We start from the raw sequence: 26,472 nt of genomic DNA on the forward strand, positions 1-26,472 counted from the left end.
TATTAGTATCGCTCAGGTGTTAGAACACAAACCGAATCAATCCATCATTTCCAACCTCTTGGCCACAGCACACCGATAGTGGCTGACGGAAGAGATGCCGCTGACGTGATCAGGTCAAGGGCAAGCATTTGACAGAACGAGACGAGGACTCGGAGCTTGGCTTTTTTGGCCTCGGTTCTTGCTCCGTGTCACCCCCCCCGAAGGGGACAGGGTGGGAGCGGGACCCCCAGGCACGGCTCTCCCATCCCCGGCCCCGCAGCCCCCTCTCCAGAGATGCTCTGAGAAGTGGCAGCAAAAAAACCAAAACGGGTGGGCTTCTGAAAATGCCTGGGAAGACTCTGGCAAAACGCGAGGATCGGAGATTCAGATGACGTTCGTAAGCGCTGGTACGACCCCTCTTCGGAATCTACCGACTGCATCCGCCGAGGACGCGTTCATTTCTCATCTGGATTAGTGCTAATTCGCAAGGACCAGCTATGAGCACGTATTTACGTAACTTTAGTCCAGCGTGGATAAAAAGGGGTTCAAACCATTTCCTTGGCTTTGCCTCTGCCGATAAAACCTCCTTTTTCCCCGCAAAGTGGTACTCTGACTGTGAGAAACCGCCAAGCAGCCGAGAGGTAGCGCCGGCTGCGTCTTTTACAGACGGTTTCACACAACGGGGCAGCGGCGAGCGTTTGACCAACATCAAGTTCCAACTCAACCAGTCTCCAAACCAGCGTTCCAAAAAATTCCGGGAGGGCCCCTGGAACGGCGTCTGCCTGCTCCGCACCCTCCCGCCCCCTTTGCCGCACAGAAATGGGTGCCAAAACCGAAAACGGGGAGGAAAAGCCCCACGGGAAGGAGCGGCCAGCCAAGCTGCGAGCCCGTGCGTGGGAGGAACGGCCGCACCACAGCAACTATACAATGCAACGTGGCCAAGACGCAGAAATCAGAGCGGAACCAGTATCCAGCGGAGAAGAGCAGTGATTTACCTACGTACTAGCCCTTACCTGAGAGATCCCCATAGTCCAGCTCCTCTGCCGAATTGGGCAACTGAGTAAAGCCTTACAAGTAAAAACAAACTCATTTTTCTCTGCGTTTCTCGAGCGACAAAAAAACAACACACTTAAGAACCGAGGATGAATTTCTTGGGGGGGGGGGGAACATGATGCGTCAATCACTTGCCATCTTCTGCCGGTTGGGGCAGAGTAACTCGTATGACAGAATTGCAATAATTTCCTTTATTACAGACAGAAACACTCCTCAGTCTACACTGTTGGCACACAAAACATGGAATCAAAGTCACTCATTCATAACAGCATGCAAAGACCCCCAAAATCCGGCTTTTAGTCATCACATTCCAATTTAGTCCAGTTCGATTTAGGTTCTGTATACACAGAGCAATGTAAAATTTTCTTCCAATTTCCCACAAAATTCGATCTTTTTTTTGGTAAATATTGACAAGCCTGGAAAAGTATTAATTAGTGAATATTGCGGATGGCATTTCAGGTCTGTAAGGCATCCGTAGGTGCAAACCGCAGGCTGTATCTCTGCAAAAACAGCTCACAAACCCTCTTTTCTTCCTTTCCCAAATCTGATGCATCTAGGGAAAAAGTATCTGTCCTCAAAGCTGATAAAGCAGTTAGGTGAGACACGCCTTCCTGACCCCCAAAGCCATTATTTTCTATTTTGAAAACATGATTTATTTTAGTATTTCCCCTGAAGAGACAGCACCGTCACTGGCGAGTGGGAAACCTGAGCCTGCCGACTGCTAAAAATACTGACTTTCCTTTAAACAGCCAAGACGTTAACGCAGTTTGGTCGCTGTGCAGACTGTCCCCATCGGAAAGCAGCAGGAGATATATATATATATATATATAATTAATTAAAAATAAAACTCCTTTTCAGTGACAGTGTTTAAAATACATCAAGTCACCTGGAAGCTACAGCTGGAATTATCTGCTAAAGTGGGAAGTTGTTTAGATTAATAGCAAGAATGTTGTTTGTGCTCTGCTCTTGGATTTCTTCCTTCTTTACTCTAATACAATTTATAAATATAATTACAGTTGACTCACAGAAGCACCGGACATGCAAACCTGCGCTCTGAAGAGGAGCCATTTAACTTTTATCTCTCCAAAATTGCTTCTAGAGTCTTCCCTTTCACTTAAAAGGAACTACCTTTTCTCAATAATGAAAAAGGGCAACGTTGCATTTTTTATGAAGCCAAAAAAAGGCTTTTTCAGAAGAAATTTAACAATTCCCCAATTCCGTTTCTGCCAGCACCCGGCACACTGAAAAATGCCACCGAACAGCATTAAAACCTGTTGTGAGGCATTTTAAACATGCAGTAAATTTCTTCTGGGTTTTTCTCGTTAAACTTTCCTACCAGCCATTGGAGCCCCTTCCTCTCCCTGCTGCTCAGAGGGAATTCCAAGCCTGCGGCGACTCCTGCTCCGTGCGGGAAAGCCAACGTGCCGCTTGGCCACCGTCCTCCCGTGCCACGGGAACCCTGCCGCAGCCTGGCCCGGGGACACGGACCGGGGCAGGGACAGGCTCCTACGGACACAGCACGGCTTTGGGCGGCTCTTGAGCCGCCTCTGTATTTTAAGGAAAAGCCAATTTCTCCTCTTTCGTATCGAGCTGTAAATAACCGATTTGGGATTCTGTTTTATGCTGCCTATTCCGGGCACCGCACAGAAACCAAACATGTGCAGAGCCTTGTGATGTTTTATTCAATCGCCCCAAGGACTGGATCTGTAAAATATATTTAGGAATGTATTTACTATTAGTTACACTTTTAAGTGGGGCGTTTTCCAGAGGAAAGGCAGTCGGAGGGGCAGAGCCGCTCGATAACGTTAATGCAGAGAGCGGGGGGGCTCCTTCCTCGCGCAAGAGCTGGGGGGCGAGGGGCTGTGCCACGGCCGAGCTCTGGGCTCCAGGCAACAAAATCCTCATTCTCGGGGACCGAGCGCTATCGGAAAAAGCGACAAGAGCTTAACACGGTAGTGTTAAACCTTCTTGTACAAAACCCTGCTAAGGCCGTAATTAAAAATTCATACGGGCCTTCGGGGAAGAATTTGCAGCTTATAAAATAATTTACCTGCTATATTATGGGCAAGGTATTTTCTCGTCACTCTTCCTTCACGATTGGGCTGCTTTCGTGATTTTAACCTTCGCTCCAGACTTCCTGCTTTGCCAGCTTCAGAAGAGATTTTTTTTCGCCCTACCTTTTCCTGAGGACGAGCAGAAACGCTGCCCGCGCCGTGTTTCTGCCGCGGGGGGGGAGCTGAAAGGCAGCCCGGAGCACCCCCCTCGCCCCGCACCCGGCCGGGGCTGCCCAGGGACACGGCTCCGTGCGACGGGCATCGCCCCCGGCCTGGGAAAACCATTCGGGAGCTCCGAAAGCTCTTTGCTTACGACAGGGCGGGAGCAAAATTTGGGAAAAAATGGTGAAATTCCTTCTGCCGTAGCAAAAGACCGTCACGTATAAGGTCACGGCTGCTTATACATGGCCTGCCCGGGCAGGGGGCACGAGGCGAGGGCTCCCCAAAGGGCAGTAGCCCCACAGAGACTGAGCTCCCCGGCGGCCGGGAAAATAAAATTAAAATCTGACACGTTGACTTTGGGGGGGAGAGGGGTGGGGGGGGAGGGGCGAGAAAGGGCATGGCAGAAAAAGGATTTTCTTCCCAGTTTGGTGGCGGCAGCCTCTCGGAGACAGAGTTACTCTCCCGGCTCTGCCACCGTCTGCAGGGACGGGCAGGGACCTGCGGTGCCAGCCCCGATGGCACCCTGACCCCGGGACGGGCAACCAGAGGGGGAAGGAGGGCTTAAGCTCGGGCAACCCGGCTTAGTGGGGTGCAGCAGAAGCACAAGCCTTCCTGCCGGCCATGACCATGCTGTTATTGGAGTTCTGGCAATGAACAGTGCAGAGAAAGGAGAAAGTGCATCAGAAAATTTACAGTTAAGCTCTCATTTTTTAAACAAAAGAGTTAACAATGTTCGTGCTTTAAGTCACTCATGCATCGCTGCCGTCGCCTCCGTTCCAGGAGGAAACGGGAATGGCAGGGGCTTTGCTACCGCTGTTACATGCACACACATACAGGACTCCTTCCCCCCCCCCAGTCCTCTAGGATACACTCCAAAAAATTAAATTACTCAAAAATCCTTTCCCAGATTGAAGTATTGTGCTGGTTCCACACTAGCCTTACGTTTGTTTTCTTTGCTAGCAATCTCTTTTTTTGGGTTCTTTTTTTTTTGTTGTTGTTGTTCTTTTGTTTTGGTTTCATTTTTTCTTCCCCCAATTCATTTAAAATCGTTTTTGGAGAAAATCCATTTGGCTGTAGTTCATGCCCATGCATTTCTAGTCATTCACAGACATGCTCACTCCCATCGGACATTGGTAAGAACAAATGGCCAACATACAGAAACACCTGGTGTACTCCATACACACTCCGGCAACACAAGCTTGGAAAGAAACCCCGAGTCTCCACGGGAAAAGCACCCCCGGGGCAAGCGCGGGGGGCTCGGGACAAACCGGCTGGGTTTTAAGGCAGGAAAGTCTGTGGCAACTCATTCGGCTGGGCTGGCTCGTCATTTCAGCTGCCAGCCCTCCCCCCCCCCGACCTGGAAATACTCAGGGGTGCTCCTGGAGGTAAAAACACGCTTTTTGTGGCTTTCCCCAACGCAAGTAAAAACAACAAAAGCCATCGGGAATTGCATTAAGGAAAGGGGGAAGGGCCAGCCTCGTGTCCCCTCTGCTCACAGCTCCGTCTGCAGCGCGGATGCTCAGCCTCTCCCGGGGATTAATAACCTGGTGTGTCAGAAAAGCCTTGCTGAGACACCCAGGAATGATGCTGAAGGTCCTGCCCGTGTCGGGGCTGCCCGATCCTGCCCAAATCAGGCAGCAGCATCCGCACCCGCGCGCTGCCCGGGCTGTCTGAGACAAACAAAACACCTGTTCCATTTTCTGACCCTGCAGGTCACCCTGTTCTTTTGCCTGGACCTTTTCTCGGCAAATTCTAGGACTAAAGGCAGAGCCCCTTGGCTGAACCGGAGCAGCACTGAAGCTCTGGAGCCACCCTCTCCCTGAGGCCGCTGCTGAGCCCTGGCTATGGCCAAACCGCAGGGGCAAGGTGGGGATGGAGCCGGGTTCCTTTCAGCCTGAGCCCCGCGTCTCTCCTGCCCTTCCCGACGGCTCCCAGACACTTCGAAGAGAGCAAAACGCCCGGCTGGAACTTCAAAGGAGCAGTCGGACCCTGGACCATCTCAGCGAGTGCCACCGGGCAGACCTGCAGGTAATCACACTGGGCTACCGTCTTCAGAAGCAGCTCCGCAAGGCTCCCCCCGTGGCTTAACGATGGGGTGATTAACATTTCGCCTCCCTCTGACTTCCCCAAGCGTCAGCGGAGTGCTGGGCAGGACCTCGCTTGGACTATTATTGCCTTGCCCTGACGTGCGTCATGGAACCTTGATATTAAACATACACAGGGAGATGGGGGATCCAGAGCGAACAGAAGAATGCCTGAAGGCTTTCGATTTTTATGTCAAATGGGAAACTGCACCCAGGCAGGTAAGTCACCTGGGACCGGACCCGCACGTCCCTCCACTCGACACGGGGCATCGCTCCTGAACCGTGCCTCTTCCCAGCCCTCCCTCTCCCATCGCCCAAGAGCCGCCCCGTGGGGAGCAGGCAGGGAAGAGGGGGGTGTTCTGCTCTACAGATTTCCGTCAGTAACAGAACCACTCGATTTATCAGAGTGAAAAGAAACAAAAATAGCAAACTCAAATATGGATTAGCCTTAATTAAAATTGTCAGAGGTTTCGGCTCCGTAGCTGAAAAGCGAGCTCGTGCCAAGATGCGGCATGCTCAGCTCCCAGCCCGGAGTGACTATTTAGGCTGGCTTTAAAAATGTAGGCTGCTAAGGAAGCTGTCAAGCTGTTAGGGAGAGTGCCGGGAGCAGGCGAGAAGGGCTGGTTCGCTAGACTGCTATGCCGATAGCCAAGTGTTGCTCCGTGTTTCCCAGACCTCCTCCCGCAGAGCAGTAACGCAGACTGCAGCGCTGCCCTCCCCGGAGCATCCGCTCCTCCTCCCCGAGCATCCCCGGGGCGGCCCCACGCCGGACGCCCCCTGCTACAAACTCCCCAGCAGAGAATAAAATGCCCAACGTTTCTCTCGCCTCCCAAAACGTGAAATCTGGATTCCTATTTATTCCCCGTTTCCACGGGGACCGGGGGACCGGCACTCGCCTGGCACCTGAGCAACCGGCTGCGAAGCTCACAACAGAAATGACAAGCCCAGACAGACTTTCCAGCCTCAAAACCCATGTTATATTTATGAGATCAGTCCACCTGAAACCTGGTTTTCCCTTGAAGACTACGTTTCCCTTTTCGGCCTCCCCTTCCCAGGCTTGTCTTGCCACTCAGCAGCGCTGAGAAATAAGATAAACAGGAATGTGATACCAACCGTGAACTGCCGGTTCTGTCGTCGCCGTTGTGTCTACACACGGGAACAGAGGATTGGAGGAAGGGAAGAAACAGGAGGAACAGCATGCAAAAAAAGGGAAAATGGAAAAAATGGAACAGATAATATATGAGCAAGCTTTCAAAGAACATTGCGTGACAAGCAATAATAAAATGAAAGGCAAAAAGCATTTGAAGTGAGTTGCACTGTTTAGAAGACATGCCTCCAGTTCAAAAGCTATGAGCCTGAGGAAAACAGTAAATTTCGCTCTTTTTCCAGGACCTTGCCAGGACAATTACTGGTGGTTGCAAAGTCAGGGGGACAGGAGACGGGGGAGAACACCGACACCAACGCTTTAGTTGGCAAGGACCAAAACAGAAGCTCAAGACCAGGACAAAGAGCCGACACTCGGAACACAGCTTTTACGCATTCAAACATTGCCTCCACCAACGGGCCAGTGGCCAGGGCCTGCTGCGTGCCCCCCTCTTCTCCTCCTTCCTCTACTGCGGGAGACTCTGAACCCAGACTTTCAGAGGTGGCCACCAAAGGCTACAATGAGAAATTGCACGTCTGGTTCTGAGGGTGTGCGTGGCCTTCGGCCTCGGCTACGGCGAGCCACGTGCCCGTGAGATGCCCGGATTTCTCGGTGTAAAACACATTGTTCCAGCACAATGCAGGCGGGAGTGACCAGCCCCTCTATCGCAACAGTTAACTGGTTAACAGTTACTGCTCATTAAAACTTAGAGTCTTTTGGTCATTAGCCTGAAGCTGACTTTACTCCCTGTGTATTACACCCCACGGGACATCGCCGGGGGTGGCCGCCTTGCCAATGGCCGGACGCTTCATCTCACGGGTCTTTGGAACTGGCAAGTTTAAAGAGCGACCCAAATCTGAAGGCTTTTCCTGACAGTGGCCTCAGTTCTTTCCTCTACACCCATAGGTCTAAATCCCGTTTGTTCCCATTATCCGAATTACGGGCATATTTAGTTGTTGAAACTCCCTAAGTTTTGCTCTGGCTCTACCTGTTGGGTGATGCTGTTGCTTTAGGGGGACGGCTCCTCCCAACACAACCCTCACCGCGGGTCCCTGCCGGTGGCTTCGGGCCCCAGTTCCACCCCGCTCCCCCCGGTTGGATGCAGGCAATGTTCCAATGAGTAAAACGGCACGGGGAGGTGCGGAGAAGCGCTCTCCCGCCTCGTTCTACAGAGCAGCCCGGAGCTTGAGTTTTGTCGTTGCAAGAGCAGCCAGTTCCCATTGGCGTTTCCCCTCATTCCCGTGCTGCCCGGGGGGGCCAGGGGCCCGGACGCCCCTCCGGTACGGACACAGCAGTGGAACCAGCAGGACCCCGTCCCTGTGCAATTTAGCTGGGGACAGCCCCGGTCTGACTTTCTGAAGCACCAGCGAGGACAAGGATCATACAAGGAATACACAGTACTTACAGATACGAGGTCTACATGCTTTAATTACGAAAGCAAAACAAATAAACCCTGCGCAATTTAAGAAACTGCACCGAGATTTGCATTCACAGGTTATCAAGCCCTCATCAGCCTGTTTCCACTGCCAACGTGTTCTCGTCTTGGCCACCAAATCTAAGGCACGCTTCCCAGCACCAGCGCTTGTTCTCCTGCCGGGGGCTCTGGCGGAGGCTGCGAGAGGAGCCCCCAGAGCGGGGAGGGGAACAAGAGCGGGGGCTGCTCTTTGGTTTCGGGCAGCAATCCCCCAGCGATGCCTCCTTTTAACCCAGCAAATGGTGAAGGGGACAATGACGGTGAAGGTGGGGGGAAAGTTGTTGTTTAGAAAGGGCTGGAAAACTGAGTATTAATTCCTGAGATAGCATCTTGGCATCTACCAATAGTCTCAATTTACTGTCTTCCTGTAATAAAAAAAGTTACGTCAGCTTTTACGCTAAATAGAGAATCTGCCGAAAGCAAACTGGGATTCACGTGCTGGAAGAGATATTAGTCAAGGAACAGTGCAAACTGGACAGTGCAGCTCGCTTCCCCGGCTGGGGACAGAGACCCACAGGTTACAAAAAATAAAGTTCTCAAGCGGTTGTAAGTGCGAACAAATATCCAAGTCAAACAACATGTTGGCTGCAGCTGGAATGACAAAGTTATGATTAGCAAATGGGTTGGATGGTTGCAATAGGAAACACAGACCGGTTAAAGTTTAGCGGGAGTTTTCTGGAAGTCCGTTTCAGCCCCAGGGTCTTCCTCGAGAAGAAGGACCGCACACGCACAGAGTGCTCCAGAGAGGAATAATCTCACGTTAAAGCACGGCGAGGGATGCCCCCGCCACAGGGACACCCCTACAGCGCTCGCAGGGCAGAGGAGAGAAAGGCCACGCTCGCTTTGGTAGGAAATTGATGCAGACAGGTAAAACCGCGCACGTGCCCAACCCCACGCGCAGCAAGGAACGGCCCCGGCCCCGCGACGCTGCTGCTGGGACAACCCATCATTTTAAGACGGATGGGCTAACTTTAAACGTCCTTCCCTGAATTCCAGGTGCCACGAGGTACTGAATTCCATTGGCTTCTACTTCACTGCCAAGAAGAGCCACGTTTCTATGCTGGACCAGGCAGACAACACCCCAGAGATCAGACTTCTGCCCAGGTCCCAGAAGAAAAATCATCCCTTCTCCTCAAACAGGGACCGACAAGAAAGTCCTCGATCTGCGTCTGACCTAACTAAGGCTGATGAAGCCAGTGAAAGGCTCTGCCATCACCAAAAAGCCCCATTCTGGTCCCAAACAGCAGCCACACGACCGCATGCAGCCAGTGGCCATCCTTTACAGCGACCGGCTGGTGCCCCAAAGGGGCTGTTTTACAAGATGCAGCGAAGCAGGGGACGTAGAAAGCACAGGAACAAAGAGGCTCAATGTGGTACTTTCCATCGTAAGATAAAGATAAAAGGCCTCCCTTCCTGATTTTAATCTCTAAGACATCCAAACATGCTGTATGTGGAGCAGTAAAACAACGCAATGGGCCTCCAAAACCTACGTGTACATAAATTCACCAGAGGACCAGAGGTTTTTAATTAAAGAAGGTGCCCCAGATGGGAACCACTGGCCTCTATAGAGCTGGACGTTCCACTTAACGGTGATTCTTGGTCAGGGCTGGTCCTAGGCAGGGAGTTTTGCGCGGCCAGCTCTCGAGCGACGGCGCTGCCGCACGTCCGCCGGCGATGCAGATGGTGTCACCCGCCAGCGAAGACAACTCGGATGACACCCAAGTTTTAGGCACTCACCGCTTCATCAGGCAGCTACACAAGCACACGCTCACATCTATACACGTATTTATAAAATCACTGCAGGAAGGCAGCTGGGCGAGACGTAGCTCCATCGCGGTGCCGCCTCCTTTTCTCAAATGGATTCTCTCCAACTTCACACTGTTTGCGGAGGGTGACAGACCGGGCCCTTTAAACTCGGCCGTAATTAGTCCGCAGCCTCAAACAGAACGAGCACGACGGAGGAATATTAAAACCCCGGCAGCAAAATGGAATTGGCCAACTCGAGTGGCTGAGCCGCAGCCCCGCAGAAGCACACGCCGCACCGCAGCTCGGAATGGCAAAACAGGGATTTAAAAAAAAAAAAATTAAAAAGGTATTAATTATATTAATTAATTTAAAATTATTAATTATATATAATTAATTTAAAAAATTAAAAAGCCTAGATACCCATGCTATATGTTGCTTTTAAGATGCTTTCTGAACTGAAAACAGAAGGCTGACCTGGGGAGCTCTTCTCCTTTCTGGTTTTCCCGACTGCCTGACATTTACTGACCGGGGCGAGCCTGAGTTCCCCCACGCCGCTGGTTTCCTGGCAGCCTTAGGGAGCGGCGGGCAGCGTTATAAATGGGATTTCTGCTCTGTTTTGGGTCCTTATGGCGAGTGAAAAGCCCTAGGGAGCTCCCCGTCCTTCCCGCTGGCCGTCAGCACGTCGGGAGCGGCCGAGGGCGAAGGGGCTCCACAAACCCCCAGCGTGGAAAAGCCCCGCAGCCCCCTCCCTCGCCAAAAGCTCCGGGGCAGGAGGGGTGAACGTGTCCCCTGCGTTACGGTCCTCCAGGACAACCCTCCGAGCAGCGGCCCCGGCTCGGCTGAAAGCCTTTGTGTAGGGGCGTGCTGCTGCGCACCCCGGAGACGGCCTGATTTGCCGACCAGATGTTTCACAAAAATCATGGCAATCTGTATGGAAGTTGTGTGCGGCAGGAAGAAAAATATTCCAAAATTATTGCTGCGGCCCCGGCTATGCCTTTTTGTGGTTTTCCATAAGGATCTGCCGGGATTTGGGGTTTATTTCAATCCCGACCTTGCGAACACCGAACCTGCCCACGGTTTCCCGCAGAAGATCCCTCTGCCCTCGCTCTCCTCAACCCGCACCTTTTCTGCCCAGCAAAAGGCTGGTTTCTGCAGCGCTTACGCTGCACCACCGCCCGTGACACCAGGCCTGACAGCAGCGTGTCCGCTGCTCGCTGGACACGGTACTAAAAGGCTGCATTCGATTTCATTTTATTTTCTGTAACGGGCCTGTCAGCTGCTCTCTCTCCCTTTATTCCCTTTAATGCGGTCACATCCTGGATGAAAATGTCAGAAGAGTGCACTATCATCTTTAAATTAACTTGACATTTTACCAGGGACATGCAGAAGCTTCAGCGGAAAGCAAAAGTTAAATAATAAATAATTTGGGGGAACAAATGCCCGGGCTGAGTCTCTGTTCGGTGGCACCAAGCGCAGGAGAGCCCGGGGGCTGCGGTGACCTGCCCGGTCCCTGTCAGCTGCGTGGGCACCTCCAGGGGCTGCTGGGGAGAACGGGGAGAAAAAGCTGTAAAAACACCCAGAGGGACAGGCTGGAGCCGACCACCCCCCCGTGTTGGGTTTGGCTGGGGAACAAGCGGAGTATTTCCTAATTACAATTAAACTCCACGTGAACGCCGCCACCAGCAGCATCACAAGCAACCTCAGCGATCAGAAGCAAAGCCTGAGACTCTGCGGGTACCAACGCACTTCAGCGATGCCCCCGCTGCCTCCTCACCCCCACAGACCCACCGCAAGGTAATTCGGGCAAAGAACGACTTCCCTGGCATTCCTCTCGCCCCCCACCTTTTGGGATTTCTGCTGGAATAAGCCCCGTGCGACTGGAGGTTTTTCACACAACCAGCTGCAGCCAGAACAGACCCAACTTCTACCGCGGATCAAACCATCATTTCCCTCGTTCCGAGGAAAATCTCCTGGCATGAGAATTCATGCTTTGAAAAGCTGCTACACCATTTCTCCTCAAGGACTTTGGATTGCCACGCACTAGGATTTCTTGAGATAGTCACACTCCGCATCCACAAGCAGCTCCTGCTTTGGGGCTGGCTGATTTCTCAACACCTTCCACTCAAACAGAGCTCGCCTCCTCCTCCTTATAAAAAACCCAAAAAACAAAAAACCAGCCACAGCGCCGGCTCGGTGCTTTCCACCCCAGTTCATCCAGAAGGCACGAGCATCTTTGGGAATTCTGAACCTAAGTCCCGTCCCTGCAATGTCTGAGCCCCTGAACACACACACACACACACGCTAGAAGATACTCTAAGGGACCGGTGGGGTGTGAGATGGGTGTGAGATGGCACTAAAGAGAGCCCGGGCTGGAATCTGTCACCTTGCCACTGATCCTGCTGCAAGACGGGCAGCGGGGGCTTGGCAGAGTCGGCAGCGTCCAACGCGAGGCTGAAGCGCTGGTAACGCGCACGTCGCACCCCCGAGACCCCCCCCGAAACCGTTGCCAAGGCACCTGTGGGACCCGTCTGTGCAGAAAGGGTGAGAAAGGCAGATCTGCACCTCCAAAGGACCCTGCGGAGCCCAGGGTGCGGAGGGGTCCGTGCCAAGCAGGACCAGAAGGCAGGAAGAGGATGCTCGGAAAGGCAGGCTGGAAAGCTCCGCTCCGCGCCCGAAGACGAGGGCTTTGCTATTATTAAGAACCTTTATCTCCCCGGAAACAACAGCTGTCCAAAACCAGTATTTCAAGGAACGACTCGAGGGGTAATTCAAATTATGCAGTTTGCTCTCCTGTATCATATTGTACATCTTAATGAACAAAGCCACAAGGACAATTTGAACTGATAAAAAAAGGGCTCGCCAGCGATAACAGCCGAAACACCGCAGGACGGCCGGAATATCAATGCAGTTGGAGGGTACAGGGAAAAGATCAAGCTGTCACGCAGGAAATCTTCTGGAGCACCTGCACCGAAGCCGAGCACCAGCGACAGAGGAAGAGCTTTAAAGGTCGGGCTGTTTTGGAAACTCTACCGCTGCTCGGCTTTTCCTTCTCCTGGAAAAAAGCAGAGGGCAGCTTTTCAGCGATCTGCCCCCAAACCTCCCTGCCCTAAAACCGCTCCAGGGCTCAGCCTTTCTCAGGCAAGTCTCCCGGAGGATTTGGCCCTGGGAAGCAAGAGGGGCCAGTAAAGGGACCAGTGAGGGTGAGGGAGGGACTGGGAGCACAGGCAGTGGGATAAGCAAGATAAGCCTTTGGGACGGGGCTGCACTTCCACGTCACGCTGGGACACATTTTTGGGTAGAAATAGTGTGAACAAGCAGGGAAAAAAGATGATGTCTGTCATCGGAACCTGCACAAAAGGGGTGACTCGCCACGCACGCGGGGCGGCAAACACAGCCCTGTCACACTGTTGTGTTTGACAGTCTGAGTAGGGGAAAATGATTCCAGACCAAGTTATCTCCAATAACTCAAAAGGACTGTTTCCAAAAATGTAATTTCCTCGGGGCAGCTGCTAGAGACGACAGCAGACCTACAGCATGAGCTTCGGATGTAGAAACTGTTCCCGTGCAGGTCCCTCTCTCCCTTTTTTTTTTTAAATTAAAACAAGACAATTGCTTCTCAGAACTACTCTGGTTTCAGGGGACATGAACCAGACTAGTTTCAGTCTGGTTCGACCAGTATTATACAAGAAGTAGGGGGAAAAAGGCAAAGCAAAGCAGATTTCCAGTCCCCCTCACCCTAAGGAGCTGCTCTCAGCCTGGCTGACGGCAGCCCCCCCGCCTGCCCCTGAGGAGAAGGGACCCCCCCTCTGCTACCCAACGCTGCTGTCGTGCTGCAAGAGCATCTCAGCGCTTTGGTGATGATGGGAATTAAGGTATCAATTGTCTCTTGAGGCTTTAAAAAGTGCTTCAACACCACTATGCTATGTAATTCTAGAGATTATGTTAATTTGACCTAATTTTTTCTCGGCTCCAAAGTCTCTTAACTATTGAAGAGCAAAAGTTCTGCCGCTTCGCACCGCCTGGTTGTTGGCTGGAAAACCTCAAACCAGGACACAAACACAGAAAGGAGGGAGGCGAGGCCCCAGCTGCTCGCTGTGGGAAAAGCTCAACGAATTGTGGGCAAAAGATGGGAAGACGCACATCAAGAAGATTCAGCATCAGCTCAGCGCCAGGGAAGAACACAAAAACTTCTCTTATCGGCGCTAACTGATCTTCCTACAGCCCGTGAGCAGCAACTGCTGGAATCAGTGAACAATATCACATTTTCATTACATTTCCAGCCCCTTCAGCAGTTCAAATCCCGTACAGATGGGCACTGAGGAGATGATGGAGACCCACCTGCCAACAGGATCTCAGCAAGCTTTGAGTTTTAGCTCCTTCATCCCTGCAAACCAAGGTGCGAGGAAAACAGAGGACAGCCCAGAAATGGCTGGGAAACATCACCCCAGAAGACCATCTGCCCTGGAGACCATCAGCCCTTCCCTTCCATGTTCAAAGCAAACCTGTAGGAGACTTCAGGAGGAATTCCTCACAGCTAGAGCCTCCCCAGCTGTACCTGTGGGGCTGCCGGGCAGTTCCTGGGCATCACCGGCTCCTCAGCGAGGCAGAAACCCCTGGACTGGGGCCGTCCCTGGATCACGTAACAGCAGCAGAAATGGGCTCGGGCAGGAGTGCTGGTGAGAGCTGCTTCTCACTTCGAGAACTACTCACCCTCCTTCTTCTTGTTAATAGGAAAAAGCTAGGAAACGGCTGCGGAGGAGAGCCTAGAAGCCACCAAAAATTCCCAAACAATTTTCAAGGCTTGTGACAGAGGAGCAAACAGCAAAACTGCTATTTCTGATGAGCAGCCCCTGCTCGGGAGCCCGACCTGACAGCGTGCGCTTCAGAAACCGGTCCATGGCGTTATCCCCATGATAACGACCCAGTTCCCGGGAAAAGGACAATCCTCAATGTTCACAGGCACCGACAGCAACACACCAGGGTCAATCACGCCCCAAGACAAGTTCTTCCTTTCAGCCTTCCAAACTTCACTGGAAGCATTAACCAAATACCGTGAACCCAAAGGAAACTGTACGTACGTCCATTTACACCGAGACACACGGGATCGAGCTTCTCTGCAAATGGCTCTGAGGGAGACTTTAACAAAGTCTGAAACCTACTGTGAAATGAAAGCTGGTTAAGAATACAACAGCAGAAATAAATGAACAAAATGCAAAATGGGGAAGCGATCCCGGCAGAGCGTCCCAAGCATCCACCCTGGGGTGCCTGGAGCTGGGTGCGACTGAAAACCACCTGGAGGGAGGAAGACAGGGAATGGCAGGGGCTGGAGAAGACGATGGTAGATGGCGAAGGGCGCACCCGCGGTGCGAGGTAAGGCACGTCGGCAGAGAGACTTCCCCTGCTTCTCCACGCCCGCGGAGTCTGACTCGGCTGCAAAAACCTCAGGAGGAAAGAAGCCACAAAACACCCTGAGCAGGACAGTTAGAGTCAGCCCAGCAACAGTCATAAAAGCAAATAAAAGGTGAAGGCATTTACACAGGGGAAGGTTCACAGCAACAATAAACAGGATGCCATTAGCTTCCCAATGGTCCGTTCTCACCTTCGCTTTGTCACCTCTACCTCAAAATAAAAAAAAAATAAAGCAAGCAAAAGCAAAAGCAGCGGTTGGAATAGAGAAGATCAGCGAAATGACAATGCAAATGATGACAAAGAAAGCAGAAGGGCCTTGCCCGTGGGTGGAGAGAGTCGGGTCTCGTGAGGAGGTATGAGGGATGCGTGGGACAGAGAGGTGTCTCGCCATCGCCTGGTTGGGTTTATTCACCTTTTCTCGCAAGACATGGAAAAACTCAAATTGCTAAAAGCCGGCTCCTCAAAAAACGTCACACCGACAGCGTCGGACCCACTAAAAACGACTGGTGGGGTTCACTCTTCAGGGGGAGCGGGGCGGGAGCTTAGCACCGAGACAGACCAAACGCCCGGGCGGGAGAGAAAGCATCTCCCGTCACATCAGGGGAATTAAATTACCAAGGACCAAACTTTCTGCTCCCGAGAATAAATTGCTCGGAAATTGCTACCGATGGGGTTGAGGCTAAAACAACTGCCCGTATTAAATGAGCTCTACGTCTGTTTGTGTCCTTCCTTGGAACGCACCCAATATTAGCCACCGGTAACTGAATTAATCGCTTTTTCTGCCACGGCAATTCCCGCCTTCCAGAACCACCTGCAGTAAGGACTACCCAACTCGTCGACCTGCTGGACCAGGACTTGCGCAGTATGGGGGGTGTATTTAATGAAAAAAATATATATGTTTCAAGTGATTTGTTTGGTTTTTTTCCCCAGGCTTCACGCTCTGCTTATATACATAAAAGACAATAAACATTCAGGACATTTCCAATGGTTATGAAGGTACCGTACCTGTGATGGTGGTAGGGATGGTGGTGGTAGTGGTGGTGGTTGTTGTGGGAGGAGGGATAGTTGTGGGGGGATCTGGATAAAATATAAAAAGGAAAATAATAAAAAAGCAAATTAAGAAAAAACAAGCAGAACACAACAGCGGTCAATCGTGATCAGAGAAAAACAAGGACGCAAAGAAGCAGCGCGGTTGGGGGATGCCCTTCCTCCTCCGCAGCCAGGCGGGGGCTGCCCGGCCCTGGGGACAGCGGGGGCCAGATCCTCCGCTGCTGGACACGGCCCCCGGTGCCACTCGCGCCCAGACCCGCTCCAGCCGGAGAATCTGGCCCCCAAACTCCTCCCCCCCTTCTGGCCCTCTACAGTGCTAAAACAAATTAAAAAAAAAAAAAAACAAACAAAACCAAACAAATAAAACCCAGCATAAATTAGTCAATGAGAGAGAGAGAAATGGAATGGGAGAGGCATAAGAAAAATAAACTGCACGCTTTCCACAACAAAAAGAACAGTTCACGCGTACAAAGAGAGACACAGCGGTGCGTGGCTGGATCTCCACAGGGACGCCTGAAACCCCCGTGGGAGGTGTGGGCGAGGGGCCCCGCTGTGCTTCACGGCACAACACCCACCGCCTGGGAAGGCGCCGCGCTCCCTGCCCGGGGCCCTGGACCTTCCTCCCTCAGCGCTCGGCAGCGGGATGTTAAAAACTACTTGCAAGACAGCAATAAATACAAAGAAAGGAGAACATCGTTACTAAATACCAATTGCAAGGTATGAAGAATTTCAGCAAGATCTTCTAATAAAAAAAAAAGTCAATATTTTCCTGACAATTTCAGTGGAACGCTCCTGGTTTTGCCACTGGGGCATCGTTGATGAGAAACCCAGACCCGGGGATGTTCCTCCCTGTGACCGAGCCCCTTCTGACATACGTGACCCGCTGAGACCCAAACGCTGCCCCTCTCACGGCATTCCTGTTACGGACAGGGCCACATCCTCAGCAAAACTACCGGGCAGGAGAAGGTAGATGTGAGAAGATGTAAAAGAAAAAAATTCTGTATCAATGCCCAGATGATCAAACCGAATGCGCTAAGTAGTCGGGAAGACTTTGAACTACGGCTTCATTCGGCAATAATAGAGCATGAAACATTTCACGGGCTTTTGATTTTAGGTTTCCTCTGTAGCATGTCAACTTCTCGTCACTGACACATCTGCTGCTCTTTTATCTCCAAGCGAGCTCTCTCAGATTCCCTGATTAATCCAGCCGAACTTTAATTATATGCTGCACCTTTATTATATTCCATACAACTTCCCAAAAGTTCCGAAACATCACCTTGGAGTTTGCTTGGCCGTGGAGCGCTTATTTTTGGTTAAATTCTAAGCGGTTATTGCTCTTCCCCTGCACCCGAGGCCTCCCGGTCCCTACTCTTGGGCACTCGCTCGCCCGCAATTCACACCTGTCCCCGGGAGCCGCGGGGACCGACACGGCTGGAGCACGGCCGAGCCCGGGGATGGAACTCCCCGGCTCTCACCAAACCCCGCGGGGACGATGCTGGGAAGAGCAGAGTCCTCCTCCACGCAATAAAATAAAAAATAAAAGCCTTTGCGCTAATTGCGCTGGAAGTTTCTAGAAAAAGTGTCTCCCACGGGGGGGGGGGAAGCGTGAAAGGAATTTTAAAAATAAACGTGTTTTCGGTGCCCACGTGATCAGACATCCTCACAGCACGGGTGCGTCGGAGGGAGGTGTGCGAGGCACAGCTCGGCAGCGGTTATTGTGCCAGCCCTGGCTACTGGAGGCCGTTGGCACGGAAACCCATCCCTTCGGCATGGGGACTACGGCAACCCTGCTCTCCCGGAGCTGTGCGGGGGCCACGGTGCCGGACCACGGCTCTGCCCTGCCCGCGGCTGCTCCCCGACGACACCCCGTGTCCACAACACCCCGGTTCCCACAGTAAGGTGATCCGGGGGAGCTCCTCGAGCCCCATCTGCGGGCGGGCACATCCTCCCACCAGCTCCCACCCGGTGCCTCCAGAGAGGTGTCTGCACGGAGAAATTCCAGTGCGGACAGAGCACCTGCTGCCTTGTGGTGGGGAAAGGTGCCCGGGGCTGGGGACGTACGGGCAAGAGCAGGACGCTGGGTCCCGCAGGGACACCCCGAGACGGGTTCTGCACCAGGAGGATGGTTCTGTACCTCCAGACGATGGCCACAGCCCAACCGCTTCCTCTACACCGACACCTCTGGATCTCTCCCGTTTAAACTCCAGGTTGAAAGGATTCTTTACGCTGCCCAGAGGGCTGGATCCTAGTGGGATGCTCCCAAACGTGCGGAAACTGGACATGATGAGATGTAAAACCACCACCTGCCCACCAGCTCCTGACAGTCCACGAAAAGCCCTCCCCTTCGTGGCCAGAACGTCTGCTGGATGCTTGAACTGGAGTCCACGGATCTACATCCCCTGGGAACCTGCATCTCCGTTAAAATATGGCTGTCTCGGGTCTCCTCCTGTGGATTTAATCCCGGGGGGGAGCAGCTCTGAGCAAGTCCCGTGCGGTCTAGTTCTCGCCCACATCCAAAATGCAGGATAATTAACAAGCGCGAGAGCTCGTATGAGCTGTAAATCCCGGGTCAGCAGCGCTGGTGAGGGTTGATCTAGCGCTCACTTGGGCCGAAGCAGGTTCATAAAACCCTACACGGAGTGAAATCAGCTCATCTACAACCGCTTTACGGCAGTAGCCTTCCACAGTTTTAATCTCACGGGGAACTGCTCGCGTCCTATTTTAACTTCTTTATTGCTTCTCCACAACAGCAGTAGTTTCTTTAAACACCGATGTAAACAAGGTTTTCCCCACGAGCACACAAATTACTCCATCATAAATGCGTATCTGGCTTCGTTTTGTGAACTGGAGGGTTTTGGAGCCAGCGGCACTAGCAAACCACCCGCAGGGTGTGCGGGAGGAGTTCAGTTTCAGCTCAAAGCTACAGTTTGGGCATTATCTGCAATCTTTGGGCAGGTTTCTCAGACTGGGCTTAAAGCGGCTCCCGTGCGAGTGGCACTCGGACAGGCGATGTCACTATTTATCCGGAGCTGAGCGAGTCCAAGGGAATTTGGGCTGCAGAGCTTCCGGCGGCCGCTGCACGGAATGAGCCTCAAGCCAAGGGAAGCGACTGTCCCACCCCAGGGGCAGGCAATGACCCCCGCGAGCTCAGCCCGGCCACACGATCACCACCCTTAGCAGAGAAACTTTCGAGAGGCAGCCCCAGGGAGCTGCTCATCAGGAAACCGGGGGCTCACTCCTCAAGCGCCTCCTGAACCTTCGTGATACGCAACGCCTCGTGACAGGAGCACGGGGTCTAAAGCAATGGCAAAATAACGCGGAGGAACTGAAGAATTAAAGGAGGTCCTTAATAGCACTTTAAAAAGATGCTGAGGCGTGTTTTAGCGTCTGCTCAGCCGCCACGGATAGGTCAGACATCTCATTCCTCCAGTTTATTTACTGGTTTGTAATTACTTGGGGACGTTGGCTGATTCTTCGGTAATTTAACTTACTAACGAAAGACCTGGAACCCCCCCGCCCGGACCGTTGCTGAAGAGACTGGAGGAGGTATTACAAAAAGGAAAAGGAATTATCAGGCCAGAGAACTTCCCAGTTCTCCCCGTGCCCCTGCTCTGGCTTTTCCCTGGGCTCTTCCTGGCATCAGGGAGCGCCGGGCGAGCCCCCCCGGAGCATCTGCTCCCCGTGCCCCACACAGCGAGAGTCCCAGCAGCGAAAGAAATGCCCCTGCCCCGGCCCGCTGTAACGCAGAGGTGGTGGGAGCTGCCTGGAAACCTTGCATCAAGCAAAACGTTAAGGTCTGTCAAAGCTTTCCGAGCGCGGTATGTGGCAATTAGGTGTAAAGGAGTCTAGAAGAACGGTGGTTTTTCTCACGTACCGTATACAAACAGCATGTAATCCGCATGTGATTTCCCCACCGCGTTTGAAGCCTCACAGCGGTATGTACCATTATCTGTTTTGTTTAGGTTACTAATGAGAAGGTTTGAACCAGACACTACAACGTGTTGAGGCATCTCATCATCTACTCTTAACCACCTCATGTCCGTAGGCCTACAGAGGAGGGAGAAAAAGAAACAGTCACATTACTATTTTCCTATGGTAAAGATGGCATCTTCAATAGTTCATCCACAGACAGAAAGCCCAAACCAAGAAAAACTGTAAAGAAATAACACATACTTTTTTTGCACTACTCAAGCCCAGACGCTGTCGGGCTTCCTCAATTTAAATTTATTTTAACCCAACAGGAAACTGTATCCAGACCTTAAATTTTCTGAAAACACTAATGCAAGCAGGAAGAAAGTTCATTAGTGGTTAATCATTCGCTTATTCAGAAAAACCTGAAACCTTTGAGGCTACGGACTCAAGCTGCGTCCACAGGGTGCTCTGAGTGCAGATCTGGACAGCAAGTGGCAGAACGAGTACGTTTTGGTCAAGTTTGAGCCCTTCCCCGAGGCCACCAGCCCGGCGGTGGCCGTGCCGCTCCCTGAGAGCGCTTCGGCTGCCAGAAGAGAGGGTGGTCCTTCTCCTCTCCCCCGTCCCGCCTGGCACATCCCTCCCAAATCCCTTCGCCCGCGGAACCACAGGGAGAGCTGGCTGGGGAGGGAAATGAGCCTGGTTTGTTAGAGCTGGTAAAGGAAGTGCTGCGGGGCTTGGCGGGTGGTGGTTTTTTTTAAGTATTATTATTATTGTTATAGACTTTGGCCAGCAGCGAGGGGACAGATCAGCTGCAGGGGGGGTGCGCTGGGAGCTCGTCCCGCTGGAGGTGTCCCACAGCTCGGACTTTTCCTACCGTCCCATCAGGAGACTCCTGAAGCTTCACCATCCCAGCCCCACAGCTGGAACCTGGTGGGGGCAGGGGATGCTGCTGCCGAGCTGGGTTTGGGCAAGGGCTCGGTGGTCCCCTCCCTCCTCGCCCCCAGCAGCAGCTGCTCTTTAACCTCCATCGGGGGGAAAGGGCTTCCACGCTCCTGGCTAGGGTTTTCCAAAGGGTATTCCTGATTTTGGAGTCCCCAGGTTTCCCACGCTGCCTGTTCCTCACCCTGGGGGTCCTCAAAGTGACCGTTTCGGTATCTTCCCACTTTTGTCATAGTCTCAGGGTTTTTGTGTCTAACCTAACAAAATACCCATGTTCATACCCAAATAGAAATTGCTATTCTCTGGTCTTTTGTTTTCCTCCGAGCTTCCCTCCCGCAACGTTTACGTCGCCCAATTTTGCAGAGCAGTGATTTTGTTTAACTGGAGAAACATCCCTGTTCGTCTTAAACCTCTGTAAAGGATTTTGCGAAATCTCTTTGTCTTAAAAACATAGAGCTAAACCCACAGCCCATTATTTCCCTGCGTGTTTTCTTCGGCTCTGAGAGACACAGGTGAGGTGACCTACATAAGCGAATTCCTAGCACATTACTGGCATCACCGTAACGCTAAGCGGCAGGCTGCCGGGGAGATGCCTCTGTCTTATTTAACGTGTGTATGTCTTACTCATAGCCTGGAAGGAGAAAAAGTAAAGCAGCCTGTTCGTTACATTCCCAGGTGATGGCAAACGGGAGGAACTGCCGATACCCACGGGAAGAGGAACCCGAAGGGGCCCTGAGCGGGGAATGGATATTAAAACAGGATTTGGCTGGGGACGAGCCGGTCTCTAATGCGGGGGGAAGGAACCAGCCTCGTGCCCGACAGAAGAAACTGGGAAGGAGGAATCAGTAACTGGTTCTGGGGTGGCGGAGGGGAGCACCCCAGGGCTCCTCGCCGCCCAGCGCTGACACCCTGCCTGCCGCTGCCAAACTGGGTGGCTCCCAGTTCGCCCACACCTGCAGCGGCTCCTCAGCTCTGGGCACACTACCAGGGGATGTTTGCTGAGATCTTATGAACGTGACGAAAATAAAAAAAAAAGGATAGTAAATACTTGACAGCCATAAATCCAAGTGGAAGAGAAAGTGTTTCTTAAAACAAAATAAAAAGTCGACAAAACTTAAATTAGAACAACAATGGAAGTGTGGAAGAAAATCTACCCTCCCTTGCCAGGATTTTCCTGACGCATAAATTTCTTCAACTACGTGAGACAGCCTCGAGGGCACGGGCGAGGAGAAGGAATCAAACTGGCAGTTCATAAAAACCACACGGGGCACCAAACGGGAGGACCATCAGCACCCGGTCGATAGGAGCAGAAAGACAGATGGCCTTACCTGAGGGCTCTCACCTCTACAGGTGCTCAACTCCCCGGTGCCAGCCGAACGCCAGCGACCGGCACCGCACCGGGGTTCGGGATTAACGGCACCCAACGGGCACCCACGCCATTCCCTGGGGAAGAGGGGTCCAGCTGGGGGAGTCCCTTCTGCACCCGAGGGCTTGGTGGCCAGGAAGAGCTCTCCTGGGAGCCCTTCCAGCAGGAATCCCAGAGCCACGGATTATATGGGAATAAACACACACCAAAATAAACATTTTAAGGGTGCCGCAGGCGCTCGGGTGCAGAAAGCATCTCTCTCCCTCACGCTGTAACATCCTCCTCGCAGCGGAGAATGGCACATCGAGTGTCTGCAACAGCAGCCGAGGCCGAGCCAGGTCCCTGGGCTTTTGTGGCACGGCCCCGGCCCCTCCGGGCAACCTGCTCCGTCCCGGGCAGTGGCCAACTTACTGTGGTTTTCCAAAAGCTGCGCACGTCAGCTCCAGCGGCTCCCCTTCTCTCGTCAGGCCTTGCACCGGGTAGTTCTGAGAAACCCGCACCTGAGGCTTATCTGCAGGACAAAACACATCGCGGGGTGAACCCTCGTGTCAAAGGGGCCCGAAGGCAGCCCCCCCGCCCCGCCGCGGGCAGCCCCCCCCCGCCCCGGGAACCGCGTCCTGCTGCTCCGGGTTTATCTCCCAACCGGCTCGGGCTCCAAGGAGCTCGTCTGCCTTCACGCCGAGGTGAAGCCGGAGATATTTGTGGCGTTGAGAAGTGCTGGGTTTTATCGCGTGTCATATATCACCGTGCGACAGGACGCGGCGCCCGCGCATGTTAATACGATGGGCTTTACAAGAGACGCTTGTTAGAAACAGGGGAAGAAGCCGCAGCCACGGCTGCTTCTGTTGAAACAACAGAAGATCTTATGTCGTCCGAATGAAGCTCTTCTAAATCCTAAAATAAACACAGAGAATTAAAGCATTTACAGTTGGGGAGCCAGCTCAAAAACACCACTTCAGAGAGACCCTGCAGGAAAAAAAAAAAAAAAAAAAGAGCCAAACCGCAAAACTGGAGTCCACAATTAAAAAATTCATTACCTCCTACAACTGAAACACAGATTAAAAACGCAATCTAAGCTGTAGCTAAAATGTTATCAGCGCAAGAAATCAATTCGACGCCACAAATGCCATTAAGCCATATATATTTTTCAGGAGTTTACTCAACTGTAAGGAACAAAGGAAGGCAAAAAATCAGTATGCATAAAGGTTGAAACCATTTAAATGCTTCTATTTCCTCTGAGAGTAACCACTACCAAAAATATTGGCTTGCTGCATTTTATTAACTGTGTTTAACTCATTAACATGCTTCCTATGGAATAATAGAGATTAGAAAAAAAAAAATCCATGTCAGGATTTAACCAATTTAAACTCTCATAATTTTCAGTAATGGAATAAGCTACACGAGTAAATCCTCTCCTGAGATGACTATACCACAAACATTTTATAAACTAATCCCCGTTACAGATGCCTCCGGCAGCGCAGGCTCTGCTGCTGGAGGGGCGGCAGCGGGGGGGGGGACGGCGATGCTTTGGGGGTGTCCCGCGGCCCAGGATGAAAACACACAAAATAAAGACGTGGAAGGGAGCAGAATGTTCCAGCTGAGGAAGAAAAGGTCTGTAGCAGGAGGGTGAAGGAGCCTCCCAGCTGGGGTCCCCCATCCCAGCCTGGGGGTCCCGGCCAGAGGGGCCCCGGGGGCAGGAGGGGACGAGCAGCAGCCCCCCCCGGGAAAGCACAGAGCGGTGCTAAAACACTGAGCTTGGTCTGAGCCACCAGCGCTTACCCACGGCGTAACGAGGGGCAGAGGAGTTACAGCCAGGATTACGCAGCGAGTAAATCACAAGCAGCATCTTAAACGCTGGGCCCGGGCTCAGCACCCCCACTCACAATTCCCACCCCCCCGGCCATCTGCTCGCTATTTATTCTTTGCTTTGCGGCGGTACCTAAGAGCCCGCGCCAGGAACAGGGCTGCCATTATCCCCCGCGCTGGAGAACGGGCAGAAACACTTTTCAGCCCCATTTACAGGGGAGCAGGACGGCGACAGCCCCCTGCGCCGAGAGAGCCCTCGCAAGGGCTTCTGCAGCCTGCCTCTCCCCCCAGCTCCGTCCCGCTCCGTTAGAGAGATGCTAGTATTTCTAACGAGCTGTTTACCAGCTGACAACTGCTTATGGAAATCAGGGGGAAGGCGCGGAAGGCTCCCCGTACGGAGAACGAACCCAGAACGGCGGGAGGGAAGCCCTTCCCTCTCAGCTTCCAGCCCCTCGCTCTCTCTTGAGTAAATAGAAAAAGCAGCAAAGAGACCCCGTACCGTTTGGGTCCGGACACCCAGAGATCACAGAATCTTCTTGGTTGGAAGGGACCTTTGAGATCATCGAGTCCAACCACAAAAAAAAAAACCAACCCCCAAAAAACCTAAAACCAACCCACAAACAGACACACCCCAACAACCTCGGGCACCAGAGCATGCCCTGAAGTGCCACGTCTACATGTTTCTGAAATCCCTCCAGGGATGGTGACCCCACCACCTCCCTGGGCAGGCTGTTCCAGGGCCTGACCACTCTCTCAGTAAAGTCATTCTTCCTGATATCTAATCCAAACCTCCCCTGCCCCAACTTCAGACCATTTCCCCTGCTCCTGTCGTTATTCCCTTGGGAGAAGAGGCCAACACCCACCTCTCTACACCCTCCTTTCAGGGAGTTGTAGAGGGCAATGAGGTCCCCCCTCAGCCTCCTCTTCTCCAAACTGTGACTGATGTCACCTGCGAGAGCGATCTGGGCTTTAGCAGCACTGGAGAAGACAAGAGCCTTCCCGATGGAGTTATCACAGGGAAGGTCTCCCCTCGGCAGGGCTCGCCAGCGTTAATTCCAGCGAGCACCATAATGCTCCACCAGCCCGACGGATGCAGCAGGGTGGCCGGGCACCCAGGAGAACCCGCATCTTCATTGGGCTCATGGGATACAAAAAAAATTTCACTTCCTTCAACCAAGAAGGGTGGGGGTGTCTTTTTTCCTTTTTTTGTAGGGATAAGCATTTCGACAATCTTAGGTTCTACGGGTATTGCCAGGCGTCCCGGCTCAAAGTCTATTTTCTCCAAAGCATGGACTCTGGAAAGGCTGAGCACCCCGGGACCCCGAGCTCAGTCCTACAGGGGACCGCGGCATTTAGTAGCCCGCACTGGTAAGTTGTGATGGCTTCCAAGGCCTGGGCTAGCACTTCGCCACCTACTAACCCCTTTATTAAACAGGCCATGTTCTAGCGGTGATCACACACCTGTGGCTGTGTAATCTCGGGCAACGACTACCTCGATGGCGATGCAGGGCACAAGGCAAGCAGCAGCCGAGTTTTGACCACCAAGTGCATCCCAGCCGCCCAAAACCCTCCACTTGGAACTTCATAATATCGTATTGCTGGATTACTACATAAAAATACCCACTTGCACCTATGCATCTGAGCCACTACAAACTCCACTGGCAGCCAATTAGATCTAACAACCCAAAGCTATTTCCTCGTACGCCTATTTCGAGCGGCTCAAAAAAACAGCCTAGTAATTTAATAAGGCACCTTTATTAAGCTAAATTCATTCAAAAGCTAAGAGTGATATACAAGGTTAAACAGCAGCAGTCTAAAGGTTACGCTGTAGCAGCAACCAATTTGAAAAACTTATTACAAACCCATTCTGCCTTTGATGAGATTTCTTTCACAACGGGCGCAGCGGGTGCCTGCGTGGGGGGGGGGACAGACGGCAGCCTCGCCGGGGGGGACAGCCCACCCCGATCCGTGCCCCGGGTGTGGGCCACCCCGACCCCATGCCAAGAAACACTCCTTACCCCTCTCCCCATCAAACAACCCGTATTTTCATCTCTCAAGCCATGGAGATGCTGAAGGCTCCTCCAGCTGCCACGTCACGCGGGCGCTGGATGGGCTCCACGTCCCCGGCTGCTCCCACCGACCCCTCGTCGTTGTAAAACTCTACGGTTTGGAAGTTACCAACACACTCATAGAATCACAGATTGCTTTGGGTTGGAAGGGACCTTAAAGCCCCCCCAGTCCCACCCCCTGCCCTGGGCAGGGACACCTCCCACCAGAGCAGGTTGCTCCAAGCC

At 52.6% G+C, this 26,472-nt stretch overlaps 1 protein-coding gene across 1 annotated transcript in view; it reads right to left on the reverse strand.

Moving 5' to 3' along the window:
* CADM1 (cell adhesion molecule 1) overlaps positions 1 to 26,472 on the reverse strand; it is a 151,185-nt gene that overhangs the window by 10,928 nt on the left and 113,785 nt on the right. Inside the window, exons 6-8 of the mRNA XM_074162352.1 lie at positions 22,784 to 22,883; positions 20,030 to 20,202; positions 16,111 to 16,182 (exon numbers count right to left, since the gene is read on the reverse strand). Of these exons, the coding sequence (XP_074018453.1) occupies positions 16,111 to 16,182; positions 20,030 to 20,202; positions 22,784 to 22,883 (345 nt within the window). The remainder of the gene's footprint in view (positions 1 to 16,110; positions 16,183 to 20,029; positions 20,203 to 22,783; positions 22,884 to 26,472) is intronic.

The sequence above is a fragment of the Numenius arquata genome, chromosome 22, assembly GCF_964106895.1.
Source record: "Numenius arquata chromosome 22, bNumArq3.hap1.1, whole genome shotgun sequence".
In the NCBI taxonomy this organism is placed as follows: Eukaryota; Metazoa; Chordata; class Aves; order Charadriiformes; family Scolopacidae; genus Numenius; species Numenius arquata.